Source organism: Malus domestica, chromosome 12 (genome assembly GCF_042453785.1).
Source record: "Malus domestica chromosome 12, GDT2T_hap1".
Taxonomy (NCBI): Eukaryota; Viridiplantae; Streptophyta; class Magnoliopsida; order Rosales; family Rosaceae; genus Malus; species Malus domestica.
This window is the reverse complement of record NC_091672.1, coordinates 5467947-5492311: the sequence shown is the minus strand read 5'-3', so window position 1 is coordinate 5492311 and position 24365 is coordinate 5467947. Positions and strand designations below refer to the sequence as shown.

Genomic DNA, 24365 nt, shown 5'->3' with positions numbered 1-24365 from the left:
AAGCAATCACTTTTAAGGGGAGGAGAGAGATGGCGGCAAACTATGATAAAACACCATACACATATTCTTTACACACTTAATTTTTTTTTATACAGGAAAACTAATGAAAAAGACTTGAAAACTTTGAATTTTAACGATAATAACAAATTAAAGGATAAAATGAATAGTACCAGAATTGATTTTTTAGTGCAAAAATATGAATTTTCGTTTAAGTAAACAGTACCAGAAACTTTTCGTTAAAATTCCCTTTCTATACTGCAAAAGCCTATGGTTTTAGTGTTTTTCCAACTTTTATTATTTAAATTTAAACTTTTCACAAGAGATTTTATACAATTATGTTCTTGTTTTTGCAACTTCTTACCCCGAGTGGGGTTGTTTGTCAACAGCTACTAAGGTTTTGAAAATTTACTATTCAAATGTATCATAATTCAAATAAAATTCAACTCAACAAGATTAATTGAGATCTTCATAACAAAAAAAATGACACAATTCTCATGCTCAAGGGTAAATCCGACTACTTCTTAAGCAACAATCGAATAAACAAAACGCAGACAAAACTCCCGCGTCATAAAAAATTTCGGCAGCTCCTTAACGGTTGGCCTTAGCGACTCGTTCGATCTCATCCTTCTTCTTGATTGCGTAACTGCACAAAAAGGAGCACAAATAGTCAGGAAAGAAACCAATGAATCAAGGGAAACAGATGAAAAAAGCACAGAAATAAGAGTTTGGAGAGAAAATAACAAGTAATAGGCAACGTGCATATGAAACAAGTCGTCAGTACCTGTTAGAGGAACCTTTGGCAGCATTAATAAGTTCATCGGCCAAACACTCTGCAATAGTCTTGACGTTCCTGAAAGCAGACTCACGAGCGCCGGTTGTGAGGAGATAGATAGCCTGATTCACACGTCTCAGAGGTGAAATATCCACAGCCTGACGCCTAACAACTCCAGCAGATCCAATACGAGTTGCATCTTCACGTGGACCACTGGTCGGTAGAAAGAAGACATACAACAGAAGAATTAGAAAAAGGTGTCACAAATACAAGTAATTACAAGGCAAAATATGTTACTACTATGAGACAGATATTAACATATTCCCGTCCAGGTACCTGTTAACAACAGCATCAACAATAACTTGGATTGGGTTCAGATCTGTTAGCAAATGGATAATTTCCATCGCGTGCCTAACAATTCTGACAGCCATGAGTTTCTTTCCATTGTTTCTCCCGTGCATCATGAGTGAGTTTGTAAGCCTCTCCACAATAGGGCACTGAGCTTTCCTGAATCGTTTGACAGAGTATCTCCCAGCAGTGTGAGGTACATACGTCGCATGCTTGGAAGGTGCAACTCCAACATAATCCGCCAGTGAAATGTCACTGACCTATATGTTGCACATCACATGGTATAAATAGTAGATGTGAGTAAAACAAATTAACCAAGTCAAATGTCACTGACCTAAATGTTTCACATCACAGAGTATAACATGTTTATATTTAAACCGAGCGCAATGACGTTTTAGGATTCATACAGCCGACCCCACTTAGTGGGATAAGGCTTTGTTGTTGTTGTTTGTTTGTAAATTTACAGAAATACACGCTAAAATCATAATAACAAACTTAGCCTATGACTTTCACTGTAGGCCATAAAGATATCTAAATTTATTTTAAACCAAGACAACGACCGACATGGAAATGCAAAACGAATACATAACCTATGGTGACCCACTACAGGTCCACTCTAAAGCATTATTAATATCCACACCAAGATATAAAATATCGATGATATCGGAAATATCGATAGTCCAAAAACACGGAAATTTCGATGGAAATATCGGGATATTATCGATATCGATTAAAATTGAATAAAAACCACGGAAATTGTAAGAAAAACTTAGAAATTTTTATTAAAACTTTGCATGATGTTTATTTAATTATCTATTAGTTTATCACAAAAAATTAGAAGGAAATGCATTGCATGATAGATATAACTGATTTAAGTTGATTATATAGCGAGCTGGCAAACATTGTGAGTGTAGAAAATATGTAGTAATTAATGAAAGAAGTTTAAACACACCATAATCATTTATATATAATGAATTAGTACAATATTTTACACTTTATACATGCATATACTTGAGTGACTTAGCAAGGTCTAAAATATTGATGATATCGGAAATATCGGTAGTACAAAAACACGGAAACTTCGATAGAAATATTGAGATATTATGGATATTTTAGACCATGATCCACACGAAACCTAATGTACCTCTGAACATAAACAATCAGGAACTTAAGTCCAGCTGCACTTAGTTTTACCAAACTCAGCCTTGCTTTATCAAATTCATCATATATTAAAAAGCCAGAAACCTGGACATCATCAAAGCTCCATCGGTTGAAGAGCTTCACGTCGTAGTGCGGCTGTGTCGGCTCCAGCACCGGAGCAGCTATATCAGCAGTGGCCATGGCTTCTGTATAACAGCAATTCAAGCTACAAAAGTTTGAAAATCAGCTCTAAACCCTAGTTGATTAAATTTAAAACACCTTCACCCAGCAAATGAGATTACATAAATTTGATCGCTATTGGACACTGTCTGCCTCAAATGTTCCAAATATTGAACAAATTAAATAATTATGGGTTCTTAAACACATAAATTATACAAATCAAGTGGAAAAAATCAGATAAATAAAATTCGCAAGAAAATTAAAAATTGAAAAAGGGCATAAATCACTAGCTTAATCACCTTAAACCAAAATTTATATTCTAAATTTCGTATTTCAATTCAGAAATTGAAAATGCAAGCTTAATTCTAAATAAATGGGAAACACTACGAAGCGTTAAGAGTAAAAGAGAAAAAATTAAAAAAAAACATTAGCAATCGACGAAGGGAAGTTACAGTGGTGGTGGGTGAGAGAGATGAAGACTGACCTGGAGGTTGGAGTTTCAGAAGAGAGTGAGAGAGACAGAGCGTGAAGAAGAAGACAATAAAAATGGCGCCGCGATGTGGAGTGCTGAATCGCTCGGGACGAGGGAACGGCGCAGGGCAAGGAGGTGAAACAAAGGAAATAGTTCGGATTCTGAATCAACTAGGGTTTGGGTTAGGTTTACTCTTTTACCCTTCGTTATGAAATTTATTTCACATCACCCATGATTCTCCATATAAAATAAAAATTAAAAATTGGTCGATAAAGATTTAGTTTTCTCAATTTACATCATGTATTAAAATTGTATTAATTTTATGTCATTGATCGGATTAATTGTTTAATCTTTTATTAAATTGATGACATATTATGCGTGAAATCCTATATGAATTAACGCGAAAGCCACATGTGCACCAAATTGGCAAAAGAAATTTATCAACTTAATAAAAATTAGATAATCAAAAACAAAAAAACGTAAATTAATATAATTTGAAAACTTTGCAGTAAAATTTGAGGTTTTGAGCAAATTAGAAACTCGTAACATTCTTTAATCAAACCAACCTCTTTCGAACCCGGAGAAATGTCAAAGCGAGCCAATCGATAGGCACTTCATTCGCTTGTCGACGAACACAAGAAAATCCAGCGGACGTGTTTTGTTAAAGATTGTAACGAAATCGGAAAGAAAAAATTATTTGAAGGACCAAAATGTGAGAACTCCAAAAAATTTAGGGGGCAAATATGATACTTAGCACCCTCTTTAGAATTGGGATGACCATGTGAATTTTATCAAAATTTGGGGTCTTTTTGTTGCTGATTTGCTTCCAACCATGGTTCGTAGCTGATTTGCTTCCAACCATGGTTCGTAGGTGTTCTATTATTCCGAGTAATTTAGGGCGTGCTTAATGACCTCATAACACATCAAATCCGCCCAACAGTGGTGCAGAGACTAGAAAGCCTTCGCCCACTCGACTTAGGCTCCGTCATACTACCAATAACCTTAACACCATGCTTAGTTACAGCCGACGCTTCAAGATTCGATGGCTCTTGTTTGTTGATTGAATCGCTTCTCACCAGATATTTGCATTCACCAAGTGTTAGAACCAGAATCATATGACGTATATTCTCTTGCAAATAGCTTGAAAAAGTTTTAAAATTAGCAAAATCTGAATGGCTAGGGAAAGAACATATGCTAAGTTCTTTTTCACGGACTTGGATCCTCTCCTGGATCCTCTCCTGAGCTAATGAAGAGGATCCTCCTGACCACTAATCATAGGCCGTTGGATTTTTATCCAACGGCTACAAACAGGAAGGTCTCTTTAAAGTTATAATAATTATAGCCGTTAGATAAAAATCCAACTGCCCATGATTAGTGGTCAGGAGGATCCTCTCCATTAGCTCAGGAGAGGATCCAAATCCCTTTTTCACTATTCAAAAGGAAGACGAAGCATAAATTTGATACCAAATTTCAACGCCGACGAAGCAACAAAACATTGTAACTTTTAAGAACTAAAATTGTTGCTCAACAACCATAACATCTCATCACAAAAATAAAGTCTGTAACGCTAGTAGTACGCAGTAATGGTAAAAGCATAGTCATTCAGTGACACAAAATAACAGTTGTTTGCAAAGAACCTAAACTCAGACATAGGAGCATCGACAAACAAGACCATCTCAGATGATTACCGCAACCTTCTTGCCTCCCTCTCTGACTCGAGCAGGGTAAGGATATCCCCCTCCCTGACTGGTCCCTTGACGTTCCTCATGATGAAACGGTTCTGGTCATCCAGAAACTTAACTCTCACTTGAGTCACCTGCCCACGAGATCCAGTTCGTCCCATAACCTTGATCACAATAGCATGCTTGATCGTGTTTTCCATTCTTCACAGAAAACAACATAGAAAAGAAAAATTTAGAAAACGCAGAACGTCAATTAACCCTACAATCTAGCCAGCAAGCAAGCTGAGTTATATGAGAAATATATTGAAATACAACATATATGAAACAAGTTAGCGGGTAAAGGAAACCAACAATGCAAAATTATGCCTCTTATCTTAGTTTGTAAAACAAGAAACAGAACAAACCAAAGTACAACCACCAAAGAGGTAAAATGGAAAGCGAAATCCCGCCAGCCTCACGAGATCACGAGGGCAGACCGCTTTACACAGCATTACGAATTTCAGATAATAAGTATAACACAAGTTAAGATTCAAGACCCACCACAAAACAGAGCAACAAAACTCAATACAACAACAACAACAAAGCCTTTTCCCACTAAGTGGGGTCAGCTATATGAATCCTAAAACGCCATTGCGCTCGGTTCTGTGTCCCGTCTTTCCGTTGGAGCAACAAAAATAGGGTATAAAAAATAATGGCATTTGGTAGCTTCCATTAACAATTGAGCTGCAATGTAACTTTCAGATGATCGAACTTCCTCCGAAAAAGTGATATACAGAAATATGAAAGCCAGTAAATCAGATTAAATAATCACTATTGACAGTTCCTTAATTATTGCGATATTAAAAAAAAACAAAATAAAAATCGAGTGTAAGGGACCAAACCCAACGATATTTTTCTCCAATTAAACAAAAATTTCGACAAACAAACAAAAATTAGTATAAAATACTGAAAGGATGAAAAAAAATCCAAACCTAATTCTAATTAAAAGAATAACATAAAGGAAGAATTAAGACAAAATATACATTGCGATGGCAGATGCAATTACAGAGAAAAGCTATGAACACTGACCTGGAGGTTGGAGTTTCAGAAGTGACTGCAGGAGCTTGGAGAAGACGATAAAACGGCGTCGGAAAAGGGTGTGTTGAATCGCTCAAGACGAAGGAACGGCGCTGCTAAGGGTGTGGAGAATCGCTCAAGAGAGTTAATATAGTTTAGTCGACTAGGGTTTGGGTTGGGTTTACTGTTTTACCCTTCTTATTGTACGTATTTCACATCCACCGGTACTTCAAAGTTCACGGGCATATCGGTAAATAAATAAATTCAGGGAAAATGGAAAAGCGAAGTACTTTAGGCTTATTTATTGTTGAGGAGAAATTGTAGCAATAATTTATAAATTTTAATTTAATTAGAGTAATAATTATATAACTAAAAATTTGTGTTTATTAGTCTTTTAATTCATCAAAACGTGTAGTTATAATCTTTTTCGTTTCGTCAATTTTTTTAGAATTTATGTCAAAATGAGTCACGTACGCAAGTAAGCTTAAATCAAGGAACAAATATGATAAACCAAACAAGAAAAATTGTAGCAATAATCATTTAACTTTAATTCAGTTGTAGTAATGGTCCTTCTAACATAACTCATTTTGACGGAATTCTAGTAAAGTTGATGAAAATAACCATATTTTGATGAGTTAAGGAATGATCATGGATTTTTAATTAAGTGATCATTACTCCAATTGAATTAAAATTGAAATTCATTTCTACAATTTTATCTTGTTGTTCATGTGGACACGACGTCGTTTCTCCTCGCGTTCATCATATTCTGCCCAGCTTTGAACCCCGCCACTCCCTCTCTCTCCGAAATGAACCGCTCTCGCCTGACGTCGCTGTTCAATTTCTACTCTCGTTTCGGTTTCCGAAACGTACCGGGCGTTTCGCTCTACTCGACGGAGACGTATGCCCGTCCTTACAGAGAGTCCTGGAGAGGCACACTGAACACCCTCTACCGTCGGATTTCTCGCTCCGGAGATCCGGCGGCCCCCATTACGCCGATTCTCGACAAATGGGTCGAAGAAGGCCGAACCGCACACAAAGATGCCCTCGTCACCATCATCAAGGAGCTCAGGCAGTACAAGAAGCACAAGCACGCTCTTGAGGTACTAGTATTTTCTATTTTCTGTTTGGTTGCCTGGAAAATGTGGAAATGAAAATAATTTAGGGTTCTTATTCAAATTTTTAGTTAAATTAATGAATATTCTGTTGCACTCGGTGGCATTGAATTGTCAATGGATGGAAATTGTGCTAATTGAGTAGCTTAATTGTTTTCCTATCTCCTTTTGAATGCATATAGTGACTGTTTATAGCTCTGTTTTTGCCCTGTTTTGGTCCCACAATAAAGTGTTATAGGGTATAATAAATTAGAGTTCTCATTCAGGATTTTACTTAATTTATCAACTATTCTGTTGAACTCGGCGAAACTGAACTGTCAATGGATTGAAGTTGTGCTATAGGGTAGCCTAATTGTTTTCCTATCAGCGTTTGATTGCATATAGACCTATAGGGCATAGTTTGAAAAATGAAAAATAGAAAATGATGAGATAGATACTTGTACCCAGAAGAGCCTAGTGGTGTTGGATGATCACCCAGAAAACCCCAGCAAATTCCCATCTTTATTATTATTTTTCTCTTTTCTCTTCCACTTTGATCCTTTTTCTAATGCTTTGTAAACAAAGGAATAATTAAGCTTTGCTCTGATTAATTAATTTTGTGGTTTTCTGTCCTTGTAAATGTGTTTTGTTTAGTTTATCTGTTAATTATCTGTTTAATTTTTCCTTAAACTGAACTATCTAGGCCTCTGATTTTTTTGCTTATCTTGGTTATGTTTAACTAAATTAAACATTCCATGGACCATGGACCAAACTAATCAGAGTCGTTACTAATTTACCAACTCTCTAATTTCGAACAAGGCTTCTATTAGGCACTAAACCTAAATTTATAACCACAGCTTCCAGAATAACAGTTTAAGTTGGAGCTTCAAACAACAGTTTGATCTGTCACTTACTACTACGGTCTAGTAGTATTCCTCTTCATTTGTGAGTGAGAGGTCTTAGGTTCGATTCTCGCCAAAGACGAATTTGAACTACATTATTGCTAGCCCATTGTGAGGATAAGCCCACCCCCTCCCCCTTAGTGTAGATAATATCGTTTGTTCAAAAAAAAAAAAAAACAGTTTGATCTAGAGCTTGGCATGTACAATCCGATCCATTGAATTTACTGGATGGTCAAGATTAAAACAAGAGCATGGTCACATTAATATATACTGAGGAAAGCAACTCACGTTGAACAAGTTTACTGTCATGCGTCGTTCTGGTTCACACGTGTCCTTTATACACTAAATAAAAAGTCATCTTGCATAAAATAAATACGTTGACAACTCGTTTCAATAATGACATATCACGTGTTTTTTCTACTTCACATAATATTATTGAATTGGGAGCAGCCTCTCCATAAATGGGGGTAAGGCTAGCCGACATTCACCTCTCCCAGACCCTGCGTAAAGCGGGAGCCTTGTGCACTGGGTACGACATAATATTATTGAATTAAAACATCACATAACGAAAAACTCACTTCATGTAAGGCATCAAAATCTTAAGGTCAAAGAAAAGCACGTAAAAATGGGACGTGGGAATGATTAAGTGCCAGAGTGAGTGGCTTTGGTCAATGCTTACGAAAGAAGGAATAAATTGCGTTGATGATGTCACCCGAAGGATATTGAAATATGGCCGTTGAATGGAAGCCTTCTGACCTAAATGGAACCGTATAAGAGGGATCCTGCTATTGGAGCAGGATAGGATTGTGCCCTCATATCCACCATTTCGAGGCCATGTATTGACCATGTAGTGGCCGTTTAAAGTTCAGTGTTTGGCCCTTTTTAGCCCCATTATATATGGTTGCTATATGATCAATACATGGTCAAGAGACAGCCCATACAAGGGCACTGTCCTATCTCGCTCCAAGAATGGAAGGGGATCCCTCTTAGAAGGAGCTCATATTCATTTAGACTGTTAACTCTGAGAGCCATGATTAGAATTCAAAATAAGACCACCCCAAATGGTCAAGCTTTCATCTGTTTCATCATCTTGATACTTGGATTTCTGGAGAGTGATTGTCTTGTCTAGTATGTTATCAAGTAGCAACCCAACTTCTGAAAGTTTGATTTTGTTTATTTATTTGCAGGTATCAATGTGGGTGTCTGACAAACGGTACTTTGAGCTTACGATTCCCGATGTTGCCATCAGGCTTGATTTGATTGGAAAAGTTCATGGAATAAAACAAGCTGAGGATTATTTTAACAACATTCCAAAACAGTTGAAAGGTCGGGATGTTTACTGTGCTCTACTGAACGTCTTTGCTCATGCAAAACTTGTGGAAAAGGCTGAGGAAATTATGCAGACGATGAGGGATTTGGGGTTTGCTAGGACACCGTTGTCCTATAACATTTTGCTCAATTTGTATTATCAGAGTGGAAACACTGACAAATTCAATGTTCTAATGAGTGAAATGGAAGAGAGGGGAATTGGTCGTGACAAATACACTTATTGTATCCAGCTCAATGTATGTGCAGCTGCTTCTGATCTTGAGGGAATTGACAAGGTTATGGCAGAGTGGGAATCCAATCCCGAGGTTCATATGGATTGGGATAGTTATACCAATGCAGCAAATGGTTATACGAAAACACAAAATGTGAAAAAGGCTTTGGCAATGCTAGAGAAGGCTGAGAAACTGATACCAAGTTCTAAAAGAAAGAGGGGAGCATATGAGTACCTTATGACACAATATGCAGCACTAGGGGAGAAAGATAGTGTTATGAGACTGTGGGAACTATACAAGAAGCACTTGAAAATATACAATAGGGGTTATATAAGTATAATAACCTCAGTCTTGAAGGTTGGCGACATTGAAAGTGCCGAGAAGATCTATGACGAATGGGAATCCAAGAATTTAACTCCAGACATTCGTATCCCAAATTTCTTGATCAGTGCTTATACCAAAAAAGGCCTAGTTGACAAGGCTGAATCCATTATTAACAGGATAGTGCTGAAGGGTGGGAAACCGGATGCGAAGACTTGGTACTATCTGGCAAAGGGCTATCTCAATCATGACCAAACTGAGAAGACAGTTGAGTCGATGAGGAAAGCACTTTCAGTTGTTGAGGGGTCACGGTGGACGCCAGACAGGGATGTTGTGGCTGCCTGTATGACATACATGAAACAGAAAGCAGATGTGGAAGGATCTGAAGAATTTATAAGACTACTCGGAGAGAAGTGTAGCTTCCCCGAAAGTATTCAGGAGAAGTTGTTGGCTTACATAAATAATGAGGATTCAGTCACTGTAGAAATCGGTGACCTGGAATGGGATCATCTGAACAGAGTTGTGAAAGAAGTGGATTAGGGTTTAGGTTCCAATTATCCGAATCTGTCAGATACAGATTTGAAGATCATTGACGGTGTCTTGTTCTGAAAATCGTTGGAGTGTGGATTCTGATTCCATTTCCTCTGGGGTACGTAGTTTAGTCGATATTTAGTTTCTCTTTTGATGAGCAGTTTGTTGTCCAAACTAGTGGACTTGCTGGTGGTCTGATCTATCCACTGTTAAATGAAGGATGTTGGTTCTAATCATTTATCCTAATCACCATTTGTGCAATTTGCCTATTACATGATAACAAGTTATGACAAAAGATTTGATGAACTACTGATAAAGATTCAAAAGCACAGAACTCAATCCCAATTTTGTATTCCTTTTTATCTGACAAAGTGCTAGTATAAAGAGTTCAACTTTGCTAAACCCCGACGGTAATGGTGATGTTCACCTCCCATTTGATTGCCGTTAGGTTAGTTTGGTTTAATTAATGGTGATGTTCACCTCCCATTTGATTGCCGTTAGGTTAGTTTGGTTTAATTGATTTGGCCTTGCAGCCTGTGCCTGCCTCCCTGAGCTTGAATTGCTTACAAAGCAACACTGATTGATGAGTTTGGAGCTCGCCCTTCTCCTTGACTTGTATTACCCTCCTCAACCACTGCCAACCTGTAAGGTCACTCTCAAAGAAGTCTCGCCTTACCTACGCAATTATGCTATGCCTTTGAGTTGACCTAGTACGATCAGATTGAGTATGTATATCTAATTCACTCACTATCATGCTATGTAAAAACAATGAATCTCGAAATTTAAATAGTTTCATTAAATTATGCTATGCCTTGAGCTGACCTGGTACGATCAGACTAAGTCTGTATATCTAGTTCACTCACTACCATGCAACGTAAAAACAATGAATCTTGAAATTTAAATAGTTTCATTACCTCATGCTATGCCTTGAGTTGGCTTGGTACGACCAAACTAAGTCTGTATATCTAGTTCACTCACTATCATGCGGTGTAAAAACAATGAATCTCAAAATTTAAATAGTTTCATTCAATTTCTCTTTTCCGTTGGCTTCAGACTAATTAGCTTTGGGAATATGGTGTTTCAGAGAAAGCTAGCTGTGAAGTTATAGCATTGTAGGTGTTCTGATGGTTATGAACAAATATTCAGTAATTAAGTCTGGCGTTTAAAGGGTCAGGAGTGGTTGGAGAAAGTCGCTCAAACAATCTCATTTCTTGTACCATCAGAAAAATCTTGCTTCTCCTCCTCAAACTAATAACTCTGCATTCTCGTCACTTGTCACCATAAACTGGTAAGTGACAATTGGCCGGGGAAAATTTCTTTCTTCCTTCATACTGATAACTCAAATCTGCACAGCACAGGGTCAGGATCGTTGAGCGAGTCTTGCGCACAGAGAATGCTTCAAGCTGCAACGACTTGGATGGAAAAATATTTGAACTGCTCAGCATCAAACTTTGTTGCCTGCCAGTCACAGATGGATACTGCAAAGATGTTGGCGGAAGCTCTCATATTGCATCGGAGTTATGAGACCCGAAAATGACATATGATACCCTCGAGCTACTAATTCAAATATTCCATCTACTTCCCGCGGTCTTTCCCCAATCTCCCCAAGCTTTTGCAAAACACATTGGTTAAGAAAGGGTGTCCGAGAAATCAGTAGCTACGAAAATGGTTGAAAAGGATCAAGTGAAGAGGTTAACGACTTAATGTGTATCGATTTTCTCATGGTTCACCGATATAAATGATAGTCTTCTTTTGGAAACCTTGGATCTGTAACACCATACCTCAAATGCCTCAGTCAGGTCAGGATATTGAATATGTTCATTCTCCAACCATTCAGTCAATATCTCCGCCTGCTCGACGGATGGAAGTGTAAGAATTATGGAAACAAATGTGGATTCCAAGGATTGCCACAGTTCACTATCCATCTTTAGCGTAGGAGCGTCATCACCGGTAGTTGTGGCAGAATCGATCACTGGTCTCGCAACCCTCACAAAAGGAAGCCACACCTTAACCATATGAAGCCGTTTTGCAGTTGGCAAAATGACAGTGCCGTAACCTATTGCCTCTAGAATCTTTGCTGCAACCTCAACAATCCTAAGCTTTGTCTCAATTAGTTCAGCTGTCGGCCTTGCTTGCTTTACAACGTTAACTATTTTATCCGATGCATCCATCCAATTGCAGACAAGTTCCCTCATAGTTTCCAACTTAGTTAATATCTGACATGCCCACGACAGATCTGATAAAAGCGTTTGAAACGACTGCATCTTCCCTCCATCAGAAGATAATTCTACTTCACATAACAAAGCTTCTAATAGATTACTAAATCTTCCAAATAGTCTATTCACACATTCTTTCACCTCGGATTTGACTTCATCATCGGCTGTTAAGAGCGGGGCATCATCATCTTCAGTAAGCATGTACTCAAGCTGCTCCTGGGCAGAAGACTTGAGATCATTCATGATTGGAGGAGGGGACGATGTGGCAAATCGGATGGTTGACAAAAATATCCCCATAATTGATGAGTGATTGACTGGAAGAAGACGGGCAAGAATTGGCTCCACTTGTGATCCCAGGCGTGGTACGATCTTTAAAATCTCCTCCTCCTCGGACTCTTCCCAGGGAACTGCTTCTAAGTAGTTCACACAAGCAGTTATGATTTGTGGGCATCCAAGCTTGACAGCCACCTGGAGAATTCCAATGGCGTTTTTTACACCATGCCACAAGTTATCAACTAAGCCATCTACTGCGACGTAAAAAAGGCGGAGAACACTGACATGGTGGTCAAATTCTGATTCTTGGCAGTATACGTCAACGCAGTTGCGTGAGTCAAGAATCTGACATGTTGGCCAATTTTCAGAGAGGCGATCAGCGAAATACTTGCTCTTTTCCAAGAGGATCTGGGAATGACAATATAGCCGATCATCCCGCCCATCCTCTGTGCGTATCCTCACAACAACATCACTGGTTGATCGGTCCCCAATCTGGCTAGAAGTACTTTTTTCAGAACCCTGAAAGAAAAGAACATTAAACGAATAGAAGAAATAACAGACTAACCATACAAAAACTGAAATGAGGATAGCAATGACAAAAACATTTAGAGTTAACAAATGTTTGGGGAAACTTACAAGATACTCCATTGAAGCATTAAGCACTAATGAGTATACCTTGAACAAATGTTGGAATCTGTACATAAACATGATTAGCACAAATGTTAGAAGTGACCATCATTAAATTTCCATACAAACCGGATAAAAAGGGTGACCCCAAGCCAACAAGGCTTCCCACTCGTCCACAGTCTTACCCCTTGCTTTGCAAAGAGGCTGTTTCCACGACTCGAACCCATGACCTTTTGGTCACAAAGTAGTAACCTTTCGTTGCGCCAAGGCTCACCTTCTTCCATACAAACCGGATATTTTTCAAAATTTCAATTGTTTTCCGTTTCAGTTTGGCTTGAAATAGTAACAATTATCAACATATTGAGCTGATTGTTGCAAATTGGGTCATAAAAGAATGAAATCACACCTTATGAGAAACATTATGTGACCAAAAAGAGTTGAAAAGTAGATTTGTGATATTATGGGACACTTTTCCCAGACTAACCAAACCATTTCACTATTGCCAGGTGCAGCAAAACAGCCGATTGCATGTGAGTTCTTGTTACATTTCAACTATATACCAGTTCAGATGATAGCAAAACAAAATTCAACCTAAGCCTTATCGAGCGGTAACGACTCCATTTACTTCTAACTAACTAGCTTAAATCCAAATTCTCAACTAGTTGATGCAGATACTTCTTATGTTTTTTCTCCTTTAAAATTGCTCAAAAGAACTTGGGAACCCATACCATATCAAATCTATATGATCATATCAAAATACGATCTGCCGATCTACTCTGACAAACACAGTCTACAACTCCAACTTATCTGAAAACATGGCAAGTAATAGAACAAACAGAAACAGAAAAAAAAAAAAACATTTAAAGATTTCAAAATCGAACATAAACTAATATGTCGTCAAAATTAAAAACAAGAACAGAAGAACAAGAAGATGAAAACGAATGCATACATAAATTCCTTTTGAGGATGAAATATATTGATACATAACGAAGTGCAGTGGCGTTGTAAAATTCATATAGGCGACACCTCCTAGTGGAATAAAGCTTGTTGTTGTATCTACAGATTAGATTAAAAAAATTTAACTTTATTTGACAGGACTTCAATTTTTCTTCTTCCCAATATTACATAAATTAATGTAAGTATTGGGACTAAACCCATATGTTTCTACAAATAAATTTACAAAAATGAGAGAAAAAAATAGCAAGAGAAATAAAAGAAGTAAATTAATCGCCTTTATACCAAATTTTGTGATTCAAAATTTCAAATTTCAATTCACAAACCCAACAAAAAATTCAATCCTAATTCTTATTAAAAGAATAACAGAACGAAGAATTAAGAAGTGACACACAAACTGAATTTGATAGTCAGTAGTAGATGTGATGAGAACGATAAGCTATAAGGGACGGGAAGTTGCAGAGATGGATAAGGGATGAACACTGACCTGGATGTTGGAGTTTCGGGCGGGTGTGAGAGAACTTGCGGATGACCAGAAAACGGCGCCGGAGGGGCGTGCTGAATCGCTGAGCAAAAAGAACGGCGCAGTGCAAAAGGTTCGGAGATGCAACAGTTGTCGAGTTTATTTTTTAATTATTTTAGTTTTTGTATTAACACTCTACATTAAAATTTAATATTAAATAACTTATTTATCATACTATGCAATGACAATTTTAACTTTACTAGGTTTAAAAAAAAGATTTTTAAAGAAAAGCTCCTGATATTATTCATTTTAACGAAAAACCATATTTTTATCCTAAGAATTCAATCTTTGTAGTATTCACTTACAACACATTTTTATCATTTTCATTAAAACTCAAAGTTTTCAATCTCTTTTCATTAGTTTTCCTTTAAAAAAAAAAGTGAACTGTTATTAGCACTCCAAAAATCTCATTATATACCCCAAATCACTTTTAACATATTATTTATCTTCTTCAACTATCAAAATCCAGCATACCATCTATTGTTTAACAAAACCCTAATCAATGAAACTACAAACATGTTGATTGAGAAAATTTGTTTTTGGCGAATGAAACACGATGTCGATGTTTCGGAAGCTTCACATGAGGTAAGACTTCATATTTTTTTTATTGTTTTAGTGATTTTGACGACATCGATAATTATTTAATCCTGCTTTTGATTCATTTTCAAGCTTCTATGTTCGTATTTATTTTTTAGAAATCACAGAGATTACATGAAGAATTAAACACCTAAAATTACAACTAGATATTAAAAACAGACGACATGGATTTTAATGGTGGAATTAAAAACAACTCACATATGTTTTAAATCCCAAAGAACATATTTTGTCAAAATTCCAGTCGGCATTTTTTGTCCAAATTAAAAGCTTTATAAGATTTGAGAAATGTGGGGTGTATAAAAAATATGAGATGCATGTAGAAAATGTAATATGTAGAAAATATAAAGTGTATATTAAGAATGTAGGGTATGAGGGTATTATGGGAAAATATGTAGAGTGTATTAAGATAATTTTTAATTGAAAAAGCAAATATGAAGTGTATTAAATATGTGAGGTTTATTTAACAATTTGTGGGGTGTTAATATAATAAGTCATTATTTTTCTGTATTTTCTTCTTTTAAACGTTAAATCATGTGCTTTAGTGGGGCATGTGATATCTACTGTTCTAAAAACCTCCGCCTAATGTCGTCTAGACCTCGCTTAGGCTCCGATTAAACTTTAGGTGGCTGGTCACCGCCCCCATTAATCTTTACGCGTTTGAAAAATAAGAATGGACACATGGACCTGCTTTGGCGCCCGCCTAAGCTCCTGCCTTGCCCGTTCATTCCTGCCTAAGCACCTCGGCCTAGGTCGCGACTTTCACTTAGACAAAAAGTAGATAATTTTCATTTTGTGTTTTATTTTTTATAATAAATTGTAAGAGACTTGTTAAATACTTAGATGAACACATATTATATGCAAGTTCTTCCATGTTTTCATTATGTTCTATTACTTTATCATTTATATGTTATCTTATTTTGCAATTTTTTATCCTAATGAAATTATGTATTTTTAAAGTATAAGTAGACACTTATTTATACGATATCCTCCTAGCCACCTAAGCACTAGGCCCATGCCATCACCAGACTAGTGTCTAACGTGTTTTAGAACTTTGATGATATCATATTATTGGATAGATACTGCACCTGTCTATGGTGAGTTGGAGAAATTCTAAAGTTTGGTTTTCGTATCAGCTCATAATCACCACTGCAAATCCAATCACAAAAAAAAAAGGAAAAAGAATAGTAATATTCACACACTCGTTTTTATCTCCTACACACCTTTGTTAATTTTTATCTTTTATTTTCTTCAATTCATTTGATCCGAAACCAATAATTAAAAGAGGTATGCAATAAGTAAAAATGAGCGTACAAATATCACTACCCTAAAAAACCCAATCTCAAACCCGATTTGTTTTGTGGATCCCGACCCGCCCGTATTCAACGATCCGAGGGGAAAAAGACGGTTCGCGGATATTGGAGAATTCGAGATCCCCGCACAACGCAAATACAAAGCGATTGTTTCAAAACCAAGTCACGCTCACTCGGAGAAAGACCGAGAGAGCGACCAAGAAAAATGAGACCCAACATCGTTTCCGAGGTAAATTCTCATATCCGATCTATCTCTCTTTTCCCTTTTGTCCCGAGAAAATTCCAGTAGTTTCTCCTATCTTCCGTTTGGTTGCTGAGAAAATGCAGAAATGGAAACCGGAATTTTGATTTTTTTTTTTTTTTAACTGCGAAATGAGGAGGTAGATGTTAAACAGTGAACTTAGCTGCTTTGAACTTCTCAACTTCTAGTTTTCTTTCTGAGTGATATTTTCATGTTTGATTTCGATTCGGTTTTGTTTGTTGTGTTTAGCTTCAGCATCATGAAACCTGGATCAACTCTGTTTAAAATTTGGAAACCCTAAATTTTCTTTAATTACATTTTGTTTAATTGAATTATGCTGAAATTAGTGTTTAATATGGTTTGTATGTGTGTTTGTTTGGGTTATAGTGAATTTGAGATTGATTGTATGTTTGGGTGTATGTATAGGCAGGACTGCAAACTAGGTTGAGGCAATGGTGGGAAAGCATTCCTTTTCTTACTTCAGCGGTGGTCGGCGTGTGCGCGACTATTTACTTGGTTTGCCTCCTGGTTGGATATGACTCCTTTTACGAAGTGTGCTTTTCACCCTCTGATGTTGTATCCCGATTCCAAGGTAAATTTTTTCATTGTCAGTGTGGTAATCTTTAGTTATTAGAAAGAAGTAGAACTTTGCCACCCTCCTTCCCGGGGTTAAACATGCGCTTCCTTGTCCCTCATTCTAGAACTATTATTCTCGATTGTTCACTTCTGGATACTCTTGTGGACCTTGCAATTAACGTCTTTTGTTTTCTTGTTTTTCTGATTGCTTCAATTTTTATTATGCAACTAAAATTTGACTTCACCACAAAACACCTTAGGTCCACTCTTCCAACTTATGTTCAAGTTTTTGTGCAGTTTCGTATATGATTTGATCACAGATTTTATAAGCACTGGGGCTTTATAGTTTATACTAATGAACATATTAATGACATTGTTCAAGATTATTGCTTTATATTTAATACTTACAGTGATGAACTATTTGATGGTCTTGTATCATCATTATTTTTCTAACATTTGGAGATAGTGTGTTACGTGAATGTGGATACTTTAAATTATAGTTCCTGATCAAGTGGCTTTAACACCGGTGCTGCTTAACTTATTTGACCCCTGCACACTGACGTAGAAACCTTTTAGTAGTCTTTTCAAAACAGTATTTCCGATCATGATTGTTGTAAACCTAAATATTAAGCCTACCTAACAATCCGTAATTTAGTCCCCCTAACGTCAGACTTTAGCACAACCTTAGGGTCACTTGTCCGGCCCATTTTGAAATCAAATAGAGAATCTCTGCTCATTTTTAACTACATTTTGTTTCTCTATCAAAAGTATCTACTTTTAAATTAATTAATCTATGAAAGTTATATTTGTAGGATTTATTCAGCTGATAGAAAAATAATATGCCATTTTTGTATGCAAACTGATTTCATCCAATGGTCATCAACCTTTTGTTCTCTTGTTCAGTCTACAGGATTTTCACCTCCATTATCTTCCATGGTTCAGTGCTGCATGTGTTGTTCAACATGATGGCATTAGTTCCTTTGGGTTCTGAGTTGGAGAGAATCATGGGAACTGTCCGCTTGTTGTACATGATCATTCTATTGGCCATAAGCAATGCAGTATTACATCTTCTGATTGCGCTTTTGGTATCCTATAACCCTATTCACCCTTCTCAGTACCTCATGGATGAATGTGCAATAGGCTTCTCGGGAATCTTGTTTTCTATGATTGTTATAGAGACAAGTCTGAGTGGACACCAGTCTAGAAGGTTAGTGCTTTTAATTTTTCAACCATATTTGACTTTTCTATTGTCTCAGTGGGAAAAGGCTTTGTTGTTGTTGTTATTTGACTTTTCTATTGTCTAGCTTAAGAGAGAAAATTTCAAGTATTGTCTTTCTCTTACCTAGAATAATTTTTATTCATCTTTTATAAAATGAAGAATAAGATATTTAGAAGCTTTTCATGTGATCATACAATGGGTGCACTAAATTGTGCGCAGTTGTCTGTATAGATGCACATTTGAATTGTTTTCGCTGTTTTCGTTTGTTCCTGGAGAATGCATTGGCTTCTACTAACACAAACATTATTTGCCCTGCAGCGTGTTTGGACTCTTCAATGTACCTGCTAAATGGTAATGGCAGTAACATGCTTATGCCATGTTTAATTCTTATTCTTTTACATTGCCATATATTTTATTAATTATCTGACATTGATTACGCCATATATTTTATTAATTATCTGACATTGATTACGCCATATATTTTATTAATTATCTGACATTGATTACGTTAATCTGTTTCAGGTATGCATGGATCTTGCTGGTAGTGTTCCAAGTTGTTATGCCAAATGTTTCTTTACTGGGACACCTATGTGGCATTTTGTCTGGCTTTGCTTGTAAGTTTCTCCCATTCTAATCTCCTGTTTCTTTTTTGTTGTGTCACCCGAGGAAGTTGGTGATAATGCTTTGTGTTGGCTTTGCAATACAGATACTTACAGCTTATTAAATTTCCTCATTCCGGGAACATCCTTCTATTCTAAAATTGAGGCCTCCTCATTGTTTGTGAGTAAACTGCTTTTGATGATTCATCAATTTGGAAACATACTATTGTTCGTCTTATTTAATTGGACTTATGCATTTATTGCGCGGATCCCTAATCTTTTTATTTTTTATTTTATTTTATTTTATAACTTTATGCTTCCAGTCAAGTTGTGTGAGGAGGCCTAAATTTATTGTGTGCACTGGTGGGAATCCTTCTGCCTTCATCCCTACATATTCAACCCAAGGTACACCCTCTAGGTAAGTAATATTTCTGTTCCTTTTACTTTTCCTTTGACTGATGAATTTTGGTAATTCGATTTCTTGAAGGACTACAGTTATTAATGTTAAAAGAGTTGTAAAATGGAATATTTTATTTACCAGTGGATTCTCTGCTGGAAGTATCTGGAGAAACTTGTCTTCATGGATCCCACAGAGGGAAACATCTGTACAGGTATTGTGTTTTTCACCTTTTGAGGATGTAAATGTTGAAAACCCTTTACTTACCGACCCTCTTTAAGATCCATATTCTACATCAAATGTCACTTGGATGTTAAGAGTGTTGTACCTTAATTCAATCTTTGAAATACACACTTTCTTGTAATTCCATTCCCTCAATGTTTGGTGAATATAAATTAAGTTACTAAATTTGATGACTTCCTATTGCAATAATGAAGTCAGCACAAGATGGTCACATGTTTCCTGGGAGAGGAAGAACACTTGGATCTGGTCGAGGTACTATTTCTGATGCTGATTCAGAATCAAACTTACAGGCTAGACTCTTGGACAATAGCAACTCAGAACGTCCATCAGATGCGGCAGTTATTGGTACAGGACAGAATTTATCTGATGGAAGGTATAAAAACTTAATGCATACTTATAGCTTAACGAGTTTGTTCTGGTCATGGATAGTGCTTTTATTGTTCTTTTACTCTTGTTAAAATGTTATCATGCACTCCTACCTATGCAATTACTCTCTTATGTTATAAACTTATAAGAGAGGAGTGTAACCACAGCTGCCTTTTTATACTAGAATGATTACGAAGGTTTTTTTTTCTCGTTTCTTTTGTTCTCTTAATCTAAGAGTTCCATTAGATCTTTTGATTGACCGCAAAATTTCTGCCAAGAAGGCAAGAGCGCGATTTCTTCCCAAATCTGGTTTTGGGCATCTTTCACCGTCTGTGAATTATTTATTCTCTGGATGTTTACATCTGCTGCCTTTTTACTAAATAGTTTACTTCATAGTAAGAATGTTCTCAAAATTCTTCTAGCAAATGAGGTAAACCAAAGCAAATAGTAAGCAGTATGCGGGAAAATGGTATTACCTCTTTTCTTGATATTTTCAGGCAGGCAACACTAAATAATGCAGCGGCAGAAATTCCTGTACACCATCAGGTTTGTCTTTTTAATTAATCATTTAGGTTTGCCTTGACAGTTCTTCCAGTCCATCTGGTTTATATAAGTCTCTTGTTTAACTTGTCCTTTGATTGCAGGATTATGTTGCATCTGAAGAAGAAATCCAAAGGCTTGTATCAATGGGTTTTGAGAGGGTAAGATGTTAAACCGCCCTGTTTTTCTCCTTAATCGAATGAGCTAACCATCCTATAGTACGCATTCTGTTAGCTGCATTGATTCATATCGATAGAGTTAGTGGATGCGGAGATTAGATATGAAATATGTTACCACACATCTGGAACGGGTTTAGATGATATTAGCATTTTAATTCATGCTTTCTGGTATGAACATCTTCTAATGAAGTCTTGGTAATGGGCTACAGACACAGGTAGAAGTTGCCCTAGCAGCTGCAGATGGGGATCTTAATGTGGCAGTGGAGATTCTGAGCCAACAGGTCTGTCTTTTGAACTCGTTGATTTCCCACGGGTGTTTCGATTTGAGATTTCGTGTTTTAATACGGAGATTGGGGATTATCTGCAGGGCTAAATGCAAGCAAGCAAACGAACTCTTTGACTTCCCAAAGATACGGTATCGCGTTTATGTAAAGTTTCATGTCTGCATATTGTATATTGTTTGCCGTGAATATTTGATTCGGTGACAAAAGATTCTGGATATGGGATATGACTACACACACTAACATCTTGTTTAAATGAAAGCACTGATATGGTTTACAACATTGCTGTGAAATCTACCAAAACCCTTCTACTGTATGCGTTACCGTTTGTGACTATCAGCTGTTGAAGTTTGTGACTATCAGCCGTTGATGTGCGTGTTCTGCACTCTGCAATGATCCACGGCTAACAGTCGCCGGGCGACTGTCCTTTAGCATTCCGAGGCGACTGTCCTTACCACGCATCTAGGTGATGCATTATTGGTGTAAGGAGGTTCTTAACTCATTGGATTGCCATAGTAAATCATTCTGCTTGTAATGTTCCTTGAAACCTGATCAATTTCCATACGTCATCAAATCAAACTAACTGAAAGGAGAAATCAAAGAGAGAGAGAGCTGGTTTGGTGGCTCGTTGGCACTCTAAAAATTTAATTGTGCACCTCAAATGTTCTAGTTCAATCCAACGCATAAATTGGAAACTGCCGAGGCTAATTTCATTATTTCCCCCCCCCTTGGCTTATGTCATTAAAAAAAATGGAAAACTAATGGAAACATCCAAAAAAGTTATCTTTTAATCATCAAGACAAAATAATTTGATAATACCCAAATTGGGCATAGGAAAGAAGACAAGGGAGACAAGGCATTCAGAAAGATCACATGCATTTAGCAAGGCATTCAAAAAGATCACATTCATTCAACAAGTTCACATGCTGTTCAAAACAAAAGCAAAAGAAGACAAAGTATAAATAATTTAGTCCACGTTTAGAAACAGTGCCGACAATTTCAACAACAGTAGAAGCAAATGGACAAATGACAAGTACCCAAGGACACAATAGTATCCTCATTCAGTGTATATAAGGAGGAGTTTCATTCATATTAAGGACACAACACCTCAATACACACTACTCCAATACACCTCAAGCATAGAGCACCCAAAGCATTCCTAGCATTCCTTGTAAACACTTATTTTTGTAAACATTTTATATATCAATAAAAGTTCAAGTGTACAGATTCAAGCAATCTCCAAGTCTTAAGTAAGTTTTCTTTCTTGAGTGTGTTTGTTTAATTAGACTTCTAGTCCAAAACAGGGAAACACTATTGTAGTTATATTATTAACCTGCTAAATTGACAATCATACTTTGTTCGAGCATTCTGTTATAATTGAATGTTTGCTATACAAATAACTGGACCTTACCTTTGAGTTCTTCATATCTCTGAGTTCAACCTTTAAGGTCTTATACCTACATTGTGAGCGGTCGTCATGCTGAGACGTGTCAAGTTCCATGTGCAAGGTTTTATGTCTAGTTGTTATAATGGACATCCGACTATGTGACCGGGCCTTTGCTTTGCGAATTTGGTATCAAAACCAAGTTTAGCATTTTAATAGTACAATTATAATAGTAAAGTACCTTGAGGACTGAAATCGTTAACACAACTAATATCACACACTTGTTTAATTTTGTATGAATAATAGATATTATCGTCCTTGTAGACCTTGTCAACCACAACCACTAGGTATTTATTGTCCTAGTCATCCAAATATAACTAGCATAAAGAGAAGATTAACATATATATCCAAAAGAAATAGCAAAACTTTGAAGAAGCAGAAGTTTTATCTTGGTTATCTTGAACACTCTTCATTTATTAGTAAATATAATACCACAGAAGTGCATCATAGAGTTATAGAAGCATAAAAACAACAGATCAAACTTTAGATACCATGAGAAAAGAAGAGTTTCTAAGAAACCAGTTAGCCATAACTTTAGATAAATGTAGACTGTAGCTTATGATAAATTACCTAAATTTAGAAATTAGCGAACCACAAAAAAGAAAAATAACTTTAGACCAAAATAGTTTAGTTTGTTATTTTCCATTAAGAAAGCATAATCATATTTTGCATAGTGAAGAAAATTCACAAGCCAATAGTATTGTAAATCTTATTATTAGTCAAGTAGAAAATATAAAATTAAAAAATAATAAGCATAATTATTTATTAAACCAGTTGATAGAACATTTTCAGAAAAAATCCATAAAAACAATTAGACAAAATTTAGATTATATTACATCTCAGTTAGAAGATAATAATAAAAATATTCAAATGTTTCCGAGCAAAAGAGAGAAAAGAAGTTATTGACCTTATAGATAGTAAACCTAAGCAAGTAGAACTTAGATCACTAGAAATAGCTAAGCGATTAAAATTAGAAGTTCAAAAAATTCAATTAGTGCAAAAAGAGTTGAGTGAACAAGTAGATAAGTTAGATTATAAAATAAATAGATTATTAGTTTAATGACCGATTCTAGAACTAATAGAAAATAGATCCAAGTTTTGAAAGAAATTAGTAAGTTAGATAAAGAACCAGTATGTTTAACAGATTTTTCAACACCAGTAGCTAGTAGTATTATCCCTATTAGACAAAATAATTTAACTATCCAATTAGTTTTAAGTTTAGCCGAAAAAGTAGACCAAGTTGAAGAACAAATAACATAAATAAATCAAGTTTAACATAACACATCTTCATCACTTCCACCATCTTTGTTAGAAAAGTTAGAAAATTTAACTTGAAGAAGATAAATCATTTTGACAATAGAAAATGGAACTATTTAGGAGAAAAGGAAAAAAAGTAGTTAGAGTTGAAGATATTTATTCAAATGAAGAAGAAGCACAATAATTTATTAGAAGATGATTTAAGAGAACACAGAGAAATAAATATAATTTGTATCAATTAGGTTTATTTGAAAATAGAAGTAGAATTGTAAGTAGCATTAGTCAACATGAAGTTAGCTATATTGATAAAGAAGTTACACTTAATATACTCAATAAAGAAGCAGTTATCCACTTGAGAAAATCACTTTTTAGTAAAATTCATATAGGAACAATATTAATTGGAATAACAGGATTAACCAGGGCATAAGTAGGCACAAAAGCATTAGCGTACATATATGATGACATATGAGATAATCACCAACAAGCA

At 36.1% G+C, this 24365-nt stretch overlaps 5 protein-coding genes across 8 annotated transcripts; 2 read left to right on the top strand and 3 right to left on the bottom strand.

Annotated features, from left to right (window-relative positions):
- Nucleotides 1-390: 390 nt before the first annotated feature.
- Nucleotides 391-3120, bottom strand: LOC103423231 (small ribosomal subunit protein uS7). Of its 2 annotated transcripts, none has more exons than XM_029090399.2 (5): nt 2925-3120; nt 2366-2466; nt 1109-1380; nt 782-985; nt 391-643 (listed from the first exon to the last, which is right to left on the bottom strand). In XM_029090399.2, the coding sequence occupies exons 2-5, from the start codon at nt 2459-2461 to the stop codon at nt 589-591; spliced, it is 627 nt and encodes a 208-aa protein (XP_028946232.1). In that variant the 5' UTR covers nt 2462-2466; nt 2925-3120; the 3' UTR covers nt 391-588. The 2 variants fall into 2 exon arrangements, with proteins under 2 accessions (XP_028946232.1, XP_028946231.1); XM_029090398.2 differs by having other exon boundaries at nt 2366-2486; nt 2925-3110.
- Nucleotides 3121-4380: 1260 nt separating this feature from the next.
- Nucleotides 4381-5803, bottom strand: LOC103413540 (small ribosomal subunit protein eS28). The gene is made up of 2 exons (XM_008352007.4): nt 5663-5803; nt 4381-4795 (listed from the first exon to the last, which is right to left on the bottom strand). The coding sequence occupies exon 2, from the start codon at nt 4792-4794 to the stop codon at nt 4597-4599; it is 198 nt and encodes a 65-aa protein (XP_008350229.1). The 5' UTR covers nt 4795; nt 5663-5803; the 3' UTR covers nt 4381-4596.
- Nucleotides 5804-6357: 554 nt separating this feature from the next.
- LOC103430272 (pentatricopeptide repeat-containing protein At2g20710, mitochondrial-like) lies at nt 6358-10297 on the top strand. Its single transcript, XM_008368406.4, has 2 exons — nt 6358-6750; nt 8831-10297. The coding sequence occupies exons 1-2, from the start codon at nt 6457-6459 to the stop codon at nt 10043-10045; spliced, it is 1509 nt and encodes a 502-aa protein (XP_008366628.2). The 5' UTR covers nt 6358-6456; the 3' UTR covers nt 10046-10297.
- A 738-nt stretch (nt 10298-11035) lies between these two features.
- Nucleotides 11036-14757, bottom strand: LOC103449612 (BTB/POZ domain-containing protein At3g05675-like). Of its 3 annotated transcripts, none has more exons than XM_017336554.3 (4): nt 14594-14718; nt 13338-13429; nt 13162-13219; nt 11036-13044 (listed from the first exon to the last, which is right to left on the bottom strand). In XM_017336554.3, exons 3-4 carry the CDS (start codon nt 13171-13173, stop codon nt 11737-11739), a joined length of 1320 nt encoding a protein of 439 aa, XP_017192043.2. In that variant the 5' UTR covers nt 13174-13219; nt 13338-13429; nt 14594-14718; the 3' UTR covers nt 11036-11736. The 3 variants fall into 3 exon arrangements, with proteins under 3 accessions (XP_017192043.2, XP_070665825.1, XP_008387168.2); XM_070809724.1 differs by having other exon boundaries at nt 13338-13426; nt 14594-14706; XM_008388946.4 differs by lacking the exon at nt 13338-13429 and having other exon boundaries at nt 14594-14757.
- A 1831-nt stretch (nt 14758-16588) lies between these two features.
- On the top strand, nt 16589-21459 carry LOC103449648 (rhomboid-like protein 15). The gene is made up of 13 exons (XM_029090396.2): nt 16589-16765; nt 17204-17369; nt 18257-18560; nt 18891-18923; nt 19095-19186; nt 19279-19352; nt 19495-19589; nt 19713-19782; nt 20006-20184; nt 20675-20723; nt 20822-20878; nt 21106-21177; nt 21264-21459. Exons 1-13 carry the CDS (start codon nt 16742-16744, stop codon nt 21267-21269), a joined length of 1221 nt encoding a protein of 406 aa, XP_028946229.1. The 5' UTR covers nt 16589-16741; the 3' UTR covers nt 21270-21459.
- The last annotated feature ends 2906 nt before the right edge of the window (nt 21460-24365 follow it).

Excerpts from the sequence above, each read along its gene's own strand:
- LOC103430272 (XM_008368406.4), top strand. The coding sequence starts at position 6,457 with ATGAACCGCTCTCGCCTGACGTCGCTGTTCAATTTCTACTCTCGTTTC. Across the intron at positions 6,751-8,830 it reads AGCACAAGCACGCTCTTGAG|GTATCAATGTGGGTGTCTGA; the intron begins GTACTAGTATTT and ends ATTTATTTGCAG.
- LOC103449648 (XM_029090396.2), top strand. The coding sequence starts at position 16,742 with ATGAGACCCAACATCGTTTCCGAG. Across the intron at positions 19,783-20,005 it reads AGAGGGAAACATCTGTACAG|TCAGCACAAGATGGTCACAT; the intron begins GTATTGTGTTTT and ends GCAATAATGAAG. Across the intron at positions 20,185-20,674 it reads CAGAATTTATCTGATGGAAG|GCAGGCAACACTAAATAATG; the intron begins GTATAAAAACTT and ends TGATATTTTCAG.
- LOC103413540 (XM_008352007.4), bottom strand. The coding sequence starts at position 4,794 with ATGGAAAACACGATCAAGCATGCTATTGTGATCAAGGTTATGGGACGA.
- LOC103423231 (XM_029090399.2), bottom strand. The coding sequence starts at position 2,461 with ATGGCCACTGCTGATATAGCTGCTCCGGTGCTGGAGCCGACACAGCCG. Across the intron at positions 986-1,108 it reads GTTGATGCTGTTGTTAACAG|TGGTCCACGTGAAGATGCAA; the intron begins GTACCTGGACGG and ends TCTACCGACCAG. Across the intron at positions 644-781 it reads GCCAAAGGTTCCTCTAACAG|TTACGCAATCAAGAAGAAGG; the intron begins GTACTGACGACT and ends CTTTTTGTGCAG.